Raw genomic sequence first — 15,286 nt, forward strand, 5'->3', positions numbered from 1 at the left:
TGGGTCGTGCGGCGCACGGGTGAGCGGGGGGCGGATCGAGGGCTTATGCCCTGCGGTTCAATAGAGAGCCATCACAAATCCCGGATTCTCCCCTTTCCTAGCTGGGCTCGTACTCGGAGATTCCGTAGGATCCCTCAGTAGCTGGGGTAGGAGTAGTGACCCCACAGCACAGGGCGTGGGATTAGTGAAGAGACGTTGCAAAAAACTGTGATCCCGTGGGAAACAATGTGCTCCTTTGTGGGAAACGCATTGCCCGTGCCCAGGGCGTGTCACCCAAGTGGAACAAACAGGTTGCAGGGCTGGGCTCAGACGGGGACAGTTCCCACAACGGAGGCTCCCTCCATGGGGCATTACGTTACCCCCTGCCCACACGCACCGTGGGTTTACCCTCTCCCCGTGGCGGGTGACCTCCCTCCGCAGTGAGCGAGACACCCCACAGTAAGGGATAATAATGAGCCGCACAATGCGGGGAGTTCCCCATAAGAGTCTGTTCCCTAGAATAACGGGGAAAATGACACACACACACACACCCCCGTGACCTGTACCTATGAGATTCCCTGGCGGTGATTCCCCCCTTTCCAAGATAAGGGTCCCATGTCCATAATGATTGGGACGTGGCAGCCGGGTCACATGCCGCCGTCCGGCCCCAATAGGCAAGGATGGATACTCCAGAGTGTCCCGTGTACCCACTAGGTGGAGCCCCACGCGGCACATTTGCAGCAGCCTGGCGAGGGGGGTGGCAGCGTGGGTCCCGGACAAAACTTACAGCCAAGCGGGCACAAGAGGCTGCAGCCGGAGGCGCACGAGGGTCTGTGCTGCCCGTCCGGCCCGTGTGCTGGTCACCATGAGCGCCGCGCCGCCGGTTTTCCTGGGCTCCGAGGTGGTGGAGAAGCACCTGCAGCGCGCCAGCCTCCTGGTCCCTTCGCTGGAAGCTGCCCTGGCCAATTTCTCCAGCGGCGCGGAGGGAGGCGTCGTGCAGCCCATGCGCACCGTCGTGGCGGTGCAGAAGTACAGCGGGTAAGTAGGGGTGCACGCTCCAGGGATCCCCATCACGGGCACTCCACGGGGGCCCCCCTCTCGTCCTGAGCCAGCGTGGGGAGGGGGGGGGGGAATCCCTTTCTCAGTCCCTCTCCTCGGTGAGGGCTTCCTTGACTGCCCCTGCCGTGAGAGTCCCCAGTTGTGTCTGGTTAGAGAGATTTCCAGCTGGGATACTGCAATGAGAGTAACCAGGCAGGCGCCCCTCTCCTGTCACGTCCCCTGCACCCGTCTATTAGTGAGCACTCGTGCAAACCGCTACAGTCTCTGAAGTGCCCGACCCAGGTTGGTGGAGCGGGGCTGTGCGCTGGAGCAGCAGGCAGCTGCGTAGGGCACCAGGCAGTTTGGTGTCCCAAATTTTCTGGTGTCCTACGCAGCTGCGTAGTTTGCGTATGGGTAAGGAGGGCCCTGGCTGATGCTTCCTTCAAACGAGTTCTGGAGCTGGCTCCAAATTGCTTTGTGCCTTTAAAATCTATGCTGAAGATCAGAGATCCAGGCTGTTATAACGTGTGCCCATTGGCCGGCACTCTGCAGTAACAGGATAAATCACTGCTATGTCTCTGCGCAGAGAGAGACAAAGCGGGACTGCTAGTGTTTCAAGGATAATAGGGGCATAATAATTAGTAGGAAAAGGAGAAGACTGTGGGTGGAATCCTGGCCTCCTCTGAGGTCAAAGGGAGTTTTGCCATTGACTTCACTAGGGCAAAGATTTCACCCTGTTAGTTCTGAACTAAAGCTGTAAATAGTCATTAACAGCGCCTGGTTAGGAGGAAAGTCAATGAACAAACCATTAACGTTAAACTGTACTAGAAAGCTGGGGTGAAATCTTGGCCCATTGAAGTCAATGGCAAAACTCTCATTGGGGGCAGATTGCATCCTTCTTTAGAAAACACACATTTAAATAGCCTAGAAAATGTCTCCCAATTTAGAAGTGGAGAAAAGAAAAAGTAGGGCTATAGAGAGGGTTATTTATTACATTAGAGATCAAAAGCAGTTGCTTATTAACTTCTTGCTAGTTAGCTAACAAATTATAAAATTTGATGTTAAATGTATATTTTTTTCTCTTTCAAAGATTTTTAGGGGTCATGCCTGCTTACAGTGCAAAGGACGATGCTCTAACAACTAAACTGGTAACCTTCTATGAGCACAAAAAGGATTCTTCTGTTCCCTCTCACCAAGCAACTATATTACTCTTTGACCCAAGAAATGGCTCTTTAAAAGCTGTAAGTTCAGTGTGCATTGATGCGTTCTGTTTTGTTAACAGTCTCTCAAAATCATACTTCGATTTTAGATGACATAGCTGGTGTAAATCGCCATCACTCCATTCACTTCAGTGGAGTTATGGTGATTTGTGCCAGCTGAGAATCTGGCCCTCAGTCTTGTCTGTTTCATTCTCTTTAATCTGTACTCCTTTCTTTGCTCTCTGAAACTGGTGATTTGAAGTTAAGCTGTTTATTTGAAGAAATCCCCCAACACCATGTTTAGTTGATATTTTAGGGGGAAAGAATAAATTGCCAAATATTCTGAACTGTTAAAGGCAATGCAAGTTTTACTGTTGGCCTCAGTGAGAATGGGATTGGGGGCTGTAATCGGAATTTTGGGATATTATCTTTCTTAATTAAAAATGAGGATAATGGTTTGAGAAGGGCCAGAACAGTGAAAGTGTCTGTTTCTCAGCGAGACTCCAGAATCCATTTTCACATGATAATTGAATATATAGAGCCAGAGTCTCTGTCGTGCTCACCCTGGGTGCAGTACAAGGTAGGGGGGCACTTGATTATGGCTCCATGATTCTCTGCCTGTGCCCTGCTTCATATACATGCTTGCAATAGTTCCCAACGCTAGCCAGAGTGCAGTGTGCTCTGGCCATGCCTTCATTGCTCTGAAACACCCCCAGTACTGGGATTTCCAGGAAGTGTAGTGTAGAAATGGTTATGTTGGATCGATGCCACTGGGATGATGGCCAGTTTCCACTCACTTTGTGCTGACTGAGTGTCATGAAAGGAGTGTAGCAGGGAAGAGAATCTGCCAATTTTACACAGAATATATTTGCAAGTGTTGCATTAATAATCATCTTCTCTCAGGTTTTCCTTGTCCCTTCACATGATAGTGAAGCACTAATTCACACATGGAGAAAGCAGCTGGCATTATGTTTTCAGTGTTCATTTCAGTCTATTTGATTTTCTTCTTTAAAAGGTCATGGATGGCAGTGTCATTACAGCAAAACGAACTGCTGCAGTTTCTGCAATAGCTACCAAGGTAGGTCTGATGCTTTATAAAGTGGGTTGAAGTAGATTATTGGTGTGTGACGAGGCAATCCTTCCTTGGGTGCCCTCCTGCAGCATGCTGCTGCACGACCCATGAACCTGCCACAGTTACCCCTTTCTTCCAGAGTCCCCAGTAACTCCAGGCAATCTTTCCAGGTACCAATACCCTTTCCAGCATTTATTTATTACAAGAGTCCCAAAACTGTAATCCAGAATTCCTCAACACAGTCCAAATTCCCCAGTTCCACAGTTCAGCCAATCTTTCAAGTCACAACAGTTCATGAACACACCAAGTGCAGCCCTTATGTCTCTCACTATGCTCAGGCTCTCAGGTACAGCTCCGGCATCTCTCACCATGCCTCATCCTAGCCCCTCAACCTGGGTTGCTTCTCTGCTCTGTTTTATTCTCAGGTCTGGCTCTGACTCTCACCTGGAGACATCAGCAAGCTACATCCTCCGCCAGCCTTTAGCCCTCTCTGGTCTTTCAGCCAGCAGGTGTCTCCTTCTGCCGCTCTCAGCCTTCAGCCCTCTCTATCCATGGCTCTCTGGCCTGGGGAAACTTGTATGCGATTCCTCAACTGCCTTTCACTTTCACTGGCCTCATCTGGCTCACCGCTCAACACGGAACTCACAGCTCCTTCCTTCAGGGGCAGCCCAGCTCTGCCCTCAGCCTCTGGACTCTCTCTTGCCTTTGGGCTGTCTCTCATAACTCCCAGGAGCAGTCCCGCCCTCCTCATTACACCAAACTAGGGCACACCTGGACTGGAACAGGAGAGCTGGGCCAGTTGTCCTGTGACATGGTGTCATGTAAAATAGCTTAGAGGTCAGATGCAAATGCGATATAAGAGCCTTTCAATCCATGACTGTTCTCTTTAATCATAGGTCAGTACTAGATTTATGACAATGTTCAATCCTCAAAGAAAAACCTAAAACTTGGTTGTTCCTGTTTTAATTCGGAGGGAGTTGTGTAGAGTCAAATAGTTTAAGGCCAGAAGGGACCACCAGATCATCTAGTCAGACCTCTTGCACATCACAGGCCACTAGCTCCACCCAGTTAACCCAGTATTGAGCCCAATAACTTGAATTAGACTAAACTATTGTGTACCATAGACAGCAAATAGGAGGGACCAATGTGAACCAATGATCTAGCCCTCTGCAATAGCAGGGAATTGATTAGGTGAGCTATCCAAGATGATCCTAGTAAGTCACATGTCGCAGAGGAAAGCAAATAACCGCCAAGGTCCCTGCCAATATGACCTGGGGAAAATTCCTTTCCAACCTAAAATGGCAATTGGTATGACCGTGAACATGTGAGCAAGACCCACCAGCCAAGCATCTGAGAGAGAATTTTTCTGTCCCACCCTGTCTGGTGATGCCAGCTGTGCCATCTCCAATGCTTTAAAGGAAGGAGAACCACCCCGCAGAATACAACAGGGAAAAAATCCTTCCTAACCCCTACAGGTGACCAACTGAAGCCCTGCATCATGAGATTTAGGAACATAGGACTGGAAGGGACCCCCTTTGCCATCGAGCCCAACCCCCATCACTGCATGCAATGCCATCATATAGTCCCACTCAAAAATTTTTAAGCTCTATCTTCAGACTAATTAGGTTGTTTACCAAAACAACTTCTATTGGGAGGCTGTTTCAAAACCTCATTCTTCAGATGATTACAAACTTTCTTCTAATTTCCATCCTAAATTTAGTCATGACCAGTTTGTACCCATTTCTTCTTGTGCCAACATTTTCCTTTAACCTAAATAGCTCTTCTCCCTACCTGTTGTTTATCTTCCGATGTCTTCATAGAGAGTAATCCTATCCTCTCTCATCCTTCATTTTGCCAGGCTAAACAAGCCAAGCTCTTCCAGTGTCCTCTCATAAGATACGTCCTCCATTCCCCTGATCACGTAGTAGCTCTTCTCTGCACCTGTTCCAGTTTATGGTCATCTTTCTTGAACATGAGTAAACAGATTTGTACACAGTATTCCAAATTAGGTCTTACTAATGCCTTGTACATTAATACTTCCCTATCTTTACTGGAAATACTCTTCAGTGTATACATGAATGATATGCCTGAAATGATAGCGCAGAAATTTGCGTACACTGATGGTTTGGCACTCGCCACTTAGGCCCATAGCTTTAAAAAACTTGAAGTGACCCTTAGATCTGACCTTAAGCTGATGGAGAAATACTTTCAAAAGTGGCAGCTGAGACCAAATCCAAGCAAATCGGTAGTCTCTACTTTCCACTTTGACAATAGAATTGCACAAAACACTCTTAACTGTCAAGTTTCATGGTGAAACTGTGCATTACGACCCAATGCCAACATATTTTGGTGGCATTCTTGACTGCACACTGACCTTTCATGACCACCTCAAGAAAGTAGCCTCGAAAGTGAAAACTCATGTAAACATTATTTAAAAGTTAGTGGGAACACACTGGGGATCAACTGCCCTGGTTCTAGGAACATTGGCCTTGGCCCTTGTGTACTCAGTTGCAGAGTATTGTGTCCTGGTGTCAACAAGAAGCTGCCATACCCAGCCTGTGGAGAGGCAGCTGAATCAGACCATGCGAATCATCATGGAAACTTTAAAATCAACACCTCTACTGTGGCTTTCTGTGTTAACAAACATCGAACCTCCAGCTTTATACAGGCAAAGCTCCAGTGACTTCAAAGGAGCTCTGCCTGTATTAGAACTTCCAGATCAGACCCTTATGTGTCATCTGCTGCTCTGTGAGATTTTCAGGACTGTTTGAGCCCAGCTTTCAGTTGTCATCTTGTCCTCTTTATGGCAGTTCCTCTTCAATAAGACAATGCTTTTATGTAGGGAACTTTTGAAATCAGTGCTACAGAGTCGGTGTAATAAACATCGAAGTGGGCTCTTAGCTTTGAAAAATCTGCTAGATGAGAATTTTTTATTTCTTTGCAGCAGTCAGTTCAACAGGCATTGAAAGCACATATAGTTCAAAGGCTCCGAATACACAAGTGGCTATAACAAATGCACAAACAATAAATGCAGGTGGCTGGGGCTAGGTTCAAACATCCCTTTTATTCCCTCCCCAGTTCCTGGTGAACCACAGAGGATGATGAAGTGAGCTGTAGCTCACGAAAGCTCATGCTCAAATAAATTGGTTAGTCTCTAAGGTGCCACAAGTACTCCTTTTCTTTTTGCGAATACAGACTAACACGGCTGTTACTCTGAAACCAGGGAAATTCAGACATACCAGAGGAGTGAATTTTAAGTCTTGAGCCTCAAGCCACCCTTGTTTGTAAATATTGACTGTGAACACATACCCTATTCTTAGGGAAGTTCATCTATCTGAAGTGCTCTAAATCAGGGATGCCAAACAGTAAATAGATAGATGTAGCTACATCAGTACAAATGCAAAAGTGCAAATTGAATCAAGCCCACAAAAGTTTCTTTTAGGGATCAATGACCCCCCTGTAAAAAGTTTAAAAATAAACTCTCCAGTGTAAATGTGTCTCTCCAGTGTAAATATGCCTAAGATTGAGGTGTTTTAATTTAAAAAGCGGATCACCATCACAACTGTGTTTCTTCCATGACTACTGTCATTGATTTCTTTTCTGACTTGATATATTTTAGTTCTTAATGCCAGCTGATGCAGAAGTGCTGTGCATTCTAGGAGCTGGTGTTCAAGCCTATAGCCATTATGAGATCTTCACGGAGCAGTTCTCATTTAAAGAGGTAAGCCAAGGAATGCATCTCAAAGGAGAAGATTTATTTTTCTCAATTATTTTTCAGTAACACCAATAACAAATAATGTATATAATAACCAATAAAGTTGTATCTAATGGCTTGAGCATATTTCAATAAAATGTCTCTAGAGAACATAACACTTCTATAGCCTTTCCTCCTCCCATCTCAAAGCATTTTAATAACACATGCTTGAAACAAAGTCAAGTTTCAGACTTACTCTTCTCTAATTGAGACAATCCTACCATATATAAATTTCTTGGACAAGCTTCCTGCAGCCTTGATCAGTTCAGATTTTCTATTTAAAGTGTATTTTATAAATATAAAGATGCCATGAACTGTTATACTAGCATTGCAAGATAATCATGAAGGTGTACGAGCCCAGACACAAAATCTACTCCCCTGTTCTTTGCCAGGATGAGTAATGATAATGAAGAAAACTCATTGAGCATTTTAAAATAAGTGCTTGTTTGGGAATTTTGCAAGGATGGGTTACTCATATTATATAATCTCTACATGCTTTCCATGTTGCTTTGCAGGTCAGGATATGGAATCGCACTAAGGAGAATGCTGTGAAGTTTGCTCGCTCGGTCAGGGGTCCAGTGCAGGTTTGCTCCTCTGCTCAGGAGGCTGTCACCAGAGCTGATGTGATTATAACAGTCACCATGGCAACAATGCCAATTTTATTTGGAGAGTGGATAAAACCAGGTGCCCATATCAACGGTATGCCAGACTCTCATTGATTGGGGGGTTTCTCTGCTATTATTTATCATTATTATTTTATTTAGCTCTGATGTGCTCAGTGTGGTGCTGTATAATACTCACAAAGATGGTCTCTGCCCAGACTGGTCTAGATTTCTCAGAATAATCACTTCTCCTCTTTGAGCACGGTCCTGCTGGGTGTCTGGATTCAGTTCTATATTGGGATTCTGCTATTGTATGTTTGAGCAGCAGGTAATCTCATCTTTGCTTTTGTGGTCACCAAGGTGTGGCCTTGATGTCCTTTTAATCTTAGATTTAAACAACACCCTAGATACATGTTCCCAAAGTGATTTTTTAGTAGCACTACTTTTCCCCTGGTATTTATCAACCTTTCTATTGCCCTGTTTTGCAAACTCCGTAATTTCTTTTTTGGGGCTGAATCCCTTTGATCTCAGTGAGAGTTTTGCCTGAGTTAAGAACCGCGTAAAAACTGAGAGAACCCCAGGGTTTGGTCCCTTCACTGTGTTCTTTTTTTTAATTGTGTTTTCTGGTGATGATGTTGCTGCCCTAGCATACAGAGCCCCTGGGCTCCTTGGCATTTATTTACATTAATTAATTTGGACCTGGTTCAAATGACCTTGTGCACTTTCCAAGTGGTCTGGTAATGAGACAAAGGCAACTTGTAAGAGAGGACAATATAAAGGAAGTTCCCACATTTGAAAAGCACCCCACCAGTTTTTCAAACTTAGTTTAGTTCTTTGTCAGTGATGTTGTTATCTATGCTGTCTCACAGCTGAGGCAAGGCATACACAAAGACCACCTCTCCTTGTTTGTTCCCAGAGGCATTCCTACTGCATGAGGCATTGAGACAACACTGGAGTTCTCACATCCCTACTGTCTGTAAAGTTGTATAGGAGAATTGTTTTACCCTTCATACTATTATTATTTGTGTTTATCTGTACAAAAGAAGTTGCTAGGAGTTTTACTTTTTTTTTTTTTTTTAATGATAAGCCTTTGTTCGCAAAACTGTTTCGGTAAGTAAAGATCTGTAAATGGGCTCCAATTGTACTGCTTCCAAAGTCACAAGAAAAGAATGGAAACTGCCGATTTAGAAATCGCAGATGATAATGTTCAGTCGTCGGTCTGCACGCACAATTCTCTGCAGCAAAGTGCTTCTTTGGTTCTGATATAATAAGGATAAGTGAGGGATCTTTTAATTGCATTTCTCTCTACAGGCACGTAACATCAAGACAGTCTGGATCAAAAACACTTAATAAAAAAGAATTATGAAATCCAAGGCTTTTGCAAATGAATTGAGGAGAGGGAAGTGGAGAGGGGCAAGAGATAATAGGAACGGGGGGGAGGGAGGAATTGTGTCATTTACCTTAGATATCCACATCCTGCTGAGGAGGATGTTACAATCACAACATCCAGCAGGGCTTTGTCAGGAGCAGCAGGAAGAGGGTGAAGAACAGAAGAAGGGCTGATAGGATAAGAGGGGATATGATACAGCAGCATAGCACCAGCCAAGCCTGTTCTTGGACAGCTACCAAACTATAGTACAGTGTGGTTGTTTGTTAGTTAAACAACTTTATAAATACGCGTGTTATTCGAGAAAGGGTTGGGCTTGGCAGCCTTAGAGACTGAAGATCTGTGATTTATGATGAAAAGCACTATATGAGCACTAAGTACTTTTATTATCTGTAGCAGAGATACAGTGTAGGCAGTGACAGGGTGAGCTTCCCTATGTCGCCTTGCCTTGTCAGACTCGCCCTAAAGGGCGAAAGGGTAGCTGAGTCACTGTTGTACATCTGTCCTTGGTGCTAACCAAGCACTTGGCTTATCTGGTTTTGTATTAGTTTGTTAATGTCTTTGCCTGGTGTGAGATGGGCGGGTGGACACTGTGAGAATGGGAACAAGCTGGACACGGATAAAGCTCTTAGGCCAAACTGGGGAATGCACCTGTGTAACAAATAACATATTTTGCTCAAGGAGTTGCAGGTTTATTGGCAGATATTTCACTGTGATTACTTTGTAAATGCTATGCAGAGCTCTACCTCCCTTTCTCTGCCTCCACTATGACCTCTCCTCTTTGGCTAAGCCTTCCAGAGGAGTAGAGATGTAAGCAGGAGGGCCAAGCGTAAGAGGAAAAGGCTGTCTAACGACAAATGCAAACAAAGAATTCTGCTCCCCCTTGTGAGTTCACCCTGCCATTGTGGATTTGCTCCCACATGAGTTTTATTTTTCTGTTAGCAGCCTGATCCTACAAGGCAGGGGTGGCCAGTCTGAGCCTGAGAAGGATCCAGAATTTGCCAATGTACAGCCCTGCCGATCAGCACCTCCCCCTCTCTCCTGCCCGCTGTGATCAGCTGTTTTGCAATGTACAGGAGGCTCTGGGATGGAGTGGGGAGGAGCAAGGTTGCAGCAGGCTCAGAGGAGGGGGCAGGAAAGGGCAGGGGAAAGTTGGCACCTGTAGCTCCAGCCCTGGAGTCAGCACCTATGCAAGGAGCTGCATATTAACTTCTGAAGAGCCGCATGCAGCTTCGGAGCCACAGGTTAGCCGCCCCTGCTACAAGGGGACTCATTGATTTCAGTGGTCCTGGTCGTGTTTTCACGGAATACAAGGATTTCAGTGAGAGTAGGGTTAGACCCAATGAGGGCTGAGGGTGCTCAGCAGACATAACAGGAACTCAGCACTTTGGAGGATTGGACCCTAAGGGCTCAATCCTGCTTTGATATCAATGGGAGTAGAAGGTGCTAAGCAGGATCAAGCCCTAGATGCATAATGAATGGAGAGAAGCCCAGGACTTTCCCTAGTCAATCAGGCTGTTCTTGTTCTGTATCAGTGAACTTGTCCTCGGTTAATTTCAGGCTGCTTCTGCGTAAGTGACAACACTGCTGTGGAAAGGCATTATTCACCTCTGTTGAACAAGAAATGTGTTCTGTTGAATCCATTTTAAATATTTCTCTCTGAAGTTAATCACTTTTATCTTTTAGCTGTTGGGGCAAGCAGACCAGACTGGAGAGAGCTGAATGATGAAGTGATGAAGAATTCTGTCCTATATGTGGATTCTCGAGAGGCTGCTCTGAATGAATCAGGAGATGTTATATTATCAAGGGTAAGTCTTTCTTAAATGCTAGAGCTTCTCCCCTCGAGTGCTACTTTTGCACTGTGCCATTTCTCATTGCTTTCAGATCCGTCCTGTATTAGATCTACACTTAAAAATGTTTAATGTTTAAAAAATGATTCTAAATCTTTCACTTTCATCCCAGAAGATCCCAAAGCAATTTATATATGATGGGACAAATTCTGCTCTGTTGCACCTATGTATCCCCATGATATATGTTTCAGCATAATTAAATTGGAACTGCCTCTAATGTGTGGAGGCCAGCAGTCAAACAGATGGCTGTCACACTGCACAAAATTGAGGAGAGGGGACCTTTTGTCATGCCCTTACACAAAGTGCCATTGGATTTTTTTTAATGTCCACACATAGCAGACAGGGCTTTCATTTTTAAGATTTCATCTGCAAAACCAACACACTGTAAACTACATAGAAGTCAATTTATCTTTGTCAGCAAGGTAACAGGTCAATCATTTTGGGTAATAAAATTCAGGCAGATATTTTTCTCTGAAAGCCATGTTATTCTTCTGGAATTTCTGTCCAGTTTCTACATTACTTGACCTAACAATGATCTGTTTTACTAGTTACAGAACCTTTCAAATTTTTTGTCTTCTCTTTCTTTTAAAATCACTCAAAACCAAGTTTATTTCTCTTGATGGCCATATCAAGCCTAAACGTGCATTTGTTTCACAGGCAGAGATTTTTGCCGAGCTGGGAGAGGTAGTGAAGGGGACAAAACCAGCCTTGCCTGAGAAAACAACAGTGTTCAAATCTCTGGGTAAGAACAAGCCCCTCCTATGTGTAAATCTGATGAGGAAAAATGCCTTTTTATTTATTGGTTTCAGACTAGCAGCCGTGTTAGTCTGTATCCGTAAAAAGAAAAGGAGTACTTGTGGCACCTTAGACTAACAAATTTATTAGAGCATAAGCTTTCGTGAGCTACAGCTCCCTCTTGCATGGGAAAGTTGATGATCTTCAAAGCTGCTGTCCCACCACACACTACAGAGGACAGTAGCTACAGTATAAGATGAGTATTTTCCCTCCTTTCTCAATGTAACAAGGCTGATAAAATCAAAATTGAAAGGAAAGCAAACATGACAGAAAATTACATTGTCCATTTTGTTTAAGTTCCATTTACTCAACTCATGACTACATTGTTTACTAACATAACTTCAACTTGAACGTCCTACCCTGATGCCGCTGAAGTCTGTTTGATGTGAAGGTGATGTGACAAAGAAGTGCATTATTGAAAGCGATCAGAACACTGGATTACCATGGTCAAAGTAGAATGACCTAATAGCAAGGATCCATTGGTTCCAGTTGTGGTAGCTTTTACAGCATGGATACATATCCAATGGGAATTGGATTGAAATTAATAAACTTCTTTCACACAAGGCACCTAGCAGCTATCTGATGGTGATAACGTCTTGTCATTATCAGTCTGGTGTCCTAGATTGCAGTGTGAAAGATTCTCTAGTCCATTGTCTAGTCATTCTGCTTCCCTGTGAAGTTAAATTATTTAATTCAACCAAAGTATTGGTTGTAGGTGATTTTAATTTTGTTATATATTTCAGGGATCGCAATTGAAGACACTGTGGCAGCAAAATTAGTTTATGATTCCTGGTCAGCTGGTAACTAAAACGAAGAGCCTGCAATACTAAGAAGGACAAAATAATATAAAGAAAATGGTTCATACTTAGTTTTCTTGTACCATTTCTTTATAAGAAAAGGAAATAATTCCATAGGGAATATAATACTTTATAACTTTCAATAGTCAATATTAAAATTACAACATATATAGCATTTGCTTTTATTCTTTAATATCAAATATCTAATGTTTGTGAAGTTACTAACAAATGTATTTCTGTGCATTTTGATATCCTTTGGAATAAACCACTTTTGCTTCCTAATGTACAATAGCTAGCAGAAAAACTGTGTGCAGATTTCATGTCTGTGGAGAGCTAATTGGTGCTGTGGTAAAATGCACTAGTGTGGAACTGTAGTTTAAATCTGGTATCATGTCACTAGTGATAGCTGTCTCACTTTAAATCCCAGTGGGACAGTTCTCAGCATGATGAAACCACCATCATTCAGACATCTATCCATCCGGTCTCTGGAAAGGCCTGAATCTGAAATGCTGTAGGTTACAGTTAGAGTGTGTTAATCAAAAAGACTAAATAGTTCAGTGCCTTTCTATGCTGGGACTTAGTATTATCAGTTTATGATGGTCATGAGATTCACCCAAAACTTAAGCGTTAAACAGTTTTTTCTTTAAAAATAAATAAATAATATTTCACATATTCTTTTGGTAGATTTCCTGATTTAATATGTTCATAAATTCTCTACTAAGGCTCTCTTAGGTTAGAGTCATGCTGACTTATTTCAGTGGGATAAACTTCTTTCCAGTGTGAAGACAAACCTTTTCAGTGCTGAGGTTTGTTTGTGTCTTGAGTAGGTGTGTGGACTGGTAATCATGCTTTTAGCCATCTGAGCATTGCTTTAAAGGAGCCTCTGTGATCCTTTCTTGACAGGGGAACCAAGGGTGACATGCTAGGTAAAGAAAAGTTCCTGTTCTATGCAAACAACCTAACTGTTTTGCATAGACTGCACATCTGTTAATAGATGTCTCTTGCCTTGGGAAAGAGTTCTGAGCTTGGGCTGTATTTGTGTCATTTAAAATTGTTTGTATCTACGTTTTATACCATGCAGGTCATTAAATATTTCTTCATTCCATGGGGATGTATATAGCACAGTCATTTGTAATGCTCCTAGTATAGTATAGAGAAGCAATAGACAGGAGGTACAGTAGAGTGTATTGTTAAATCTCTGGGTGGTGCATGAGTAAATTTATAAAGAGAATTATGGGAAAAAGTCACAGGTGACATAATTTGTGTGTAAGTTACAAGCCTTTTGTAAACTCATCAGAAAATCGGAGTAAATTGCATATTTAGCATTGAGGGGGTAACAAACCCATAAATCTTTTGGGTCAAATGATGCTCTCTTTTACGGGGGTGCAAAATCCAGAGTAATTCCACTGACTTTTTACTGGCATAAGTGAATGCAGAATTTGTCCTCTTAACCTTTGCATTTTTAAATTGTAATTATGTGACCTTAAAAATTGTGTTATGAAAAAATTAACATTTAATGTACTGAATATTTTGAAATCTGTGCATTCATTTAGCAGTGGTGGACTAACAACACTGGGATGATCCAAGTGTAACATGGGCTACCAGAGTGAGTTTCCACACATAACTCTGGCAAAACAGTAATATCATCTAGCAACACTGCTATCCCAGTGCTATGCCTCTCTTGAACAAGGATTACAGTTCTGGCCAGACTGAGTAACGTTTTGAGATGGGGAACTAATGGGGACTGAAATGAGAACCCCAAATGGTTCATTTCCACATGTGAAATAAGCCAGCCTTTCTGTTTGGTTCTCTGAAGGTGGAACCGTTTATGCACTAACTCCCTGCCCAGTGTTTTATTCTGATGTCTGAAAATAAAAAATGAGATGGATCCAATCGAAGGACTTGATCCTGACCACCTGGAATTTCCATTGGCTTCAGTGGGAAAAGCAGGTGCTCAGAGCCAGGCTCCAAAGCTCCACAACTGGACATTTCTAAACTTTGGGGAAGTTTGGATTCAACTCTGGATCCAGTTTTCATAAACTTAACTAAATACCCAGATCCAAGTGCCCCCCAACTTTGTAAACATTCAGAGCTGAATCTGAACATTACAGCTTGATCCCATCTCTAACGAAAATGATTCTTGGTCATTTTCCATTTGGGTATCATGTTAAATAGTTGCCAAAATGTGACTGTTATCAAAGTGCTGTGTCAGCTGATTCACTTTCTGACTTGACATTTCTTTCTGTATTTTCCATTAGCATTTCCAATACCATACTGAGAGGGCCATTTAATTGTAGCAAAATTGCAGCACGTTCAGATGGAATTTCCAAAGAAGCCTAGGAACATTAACTGTACTTCAGTGGAAGTTGTATGCCTTAGCTTCCTTTGAAAATTCCAGCCTAGATTTATATATTTTTCTTCTTTCACAAATCCCAGTGGTACAGCCTCAGGATGAGTGTCATGTGCAAGAGATATGTAAGGTAAAATGAAGGGGAAACTTTTTTATTTGTAGTAATCTTTCATTTTATTGTCCATTATTTGTTAAAACTCTTTTTTAGAAAATCAAAACAACTTTTTCTATCTAATTTGTGCTGCATCTTCCTGTGATTTTTAGCACTGCAACTATCAACCTGGCTGTCCATTATAAGTAAATTACTTGCAGAGGGAAAAGAAAACAAGCCAACTCTGCCTCACTCCTGAGCCTGGACTTTCCAGGCTCTGGTAATGCAGCACAATTTGTATTCACTGTGCTGCCTGTCCAGTTTAGACTGTAAGCTCCGTGGAGAAGGGCCCACTGCTTCTGTATGCTACAT

General features: G+C 43.1%; 1 protein-coding gene across 1 annotated transcript; it reads left to right on the forward strand.

Annotated features, from left to right (window-relative positions):
* Nucleotides 1–787: 787 nt before the first annotated feature.
* Nucleotides 788–14,524, forward strand: CRYM (crystallin mu). Its single transcript, XM_077828319.1, has 8 exons — nucleotides 788–1,017; nucleotides 2,108–2,258; nucleotides 3,232–3,294; nucleotides 6,908–7,009; nucleotides 7,558–7,741; nucleotides 10,718–10,839; nucleotides 11,539–11,623; nucleotides 12,420–14,524. Exons 1-8 carry the CDS (start codon nucleotides 845–847, stop codon nucleotides 12,482–12,484), a joined length of 945 nt encoding a protein of 314 aa, XP_077684445.1. The 5' UTR covers nucleotides 788–844; the 3' UTR covers nucleotides 12,485–14,524.
* The last annotated feature ends 762 nt before the right edge of the window (nucleotides 14,525–15,286 follow it).

The sequence above is a fragment of the Eretmochelys imbricata genome, chromosome 10, assembly GCF_965152235.1.
Source record: "Eretmochelys imbricata isolate rEreImb1 chromosome 10, rEreImb1.hap1, whole genome shotgun sequence".
In the NCBI taxonomy this organism is placed as follows: domain Eukaryota; kingdom Metazoa; phylum Chordata; order Testudines; family Cheloniidae; genus Eretmochelys; species Eretmochelys imbricata.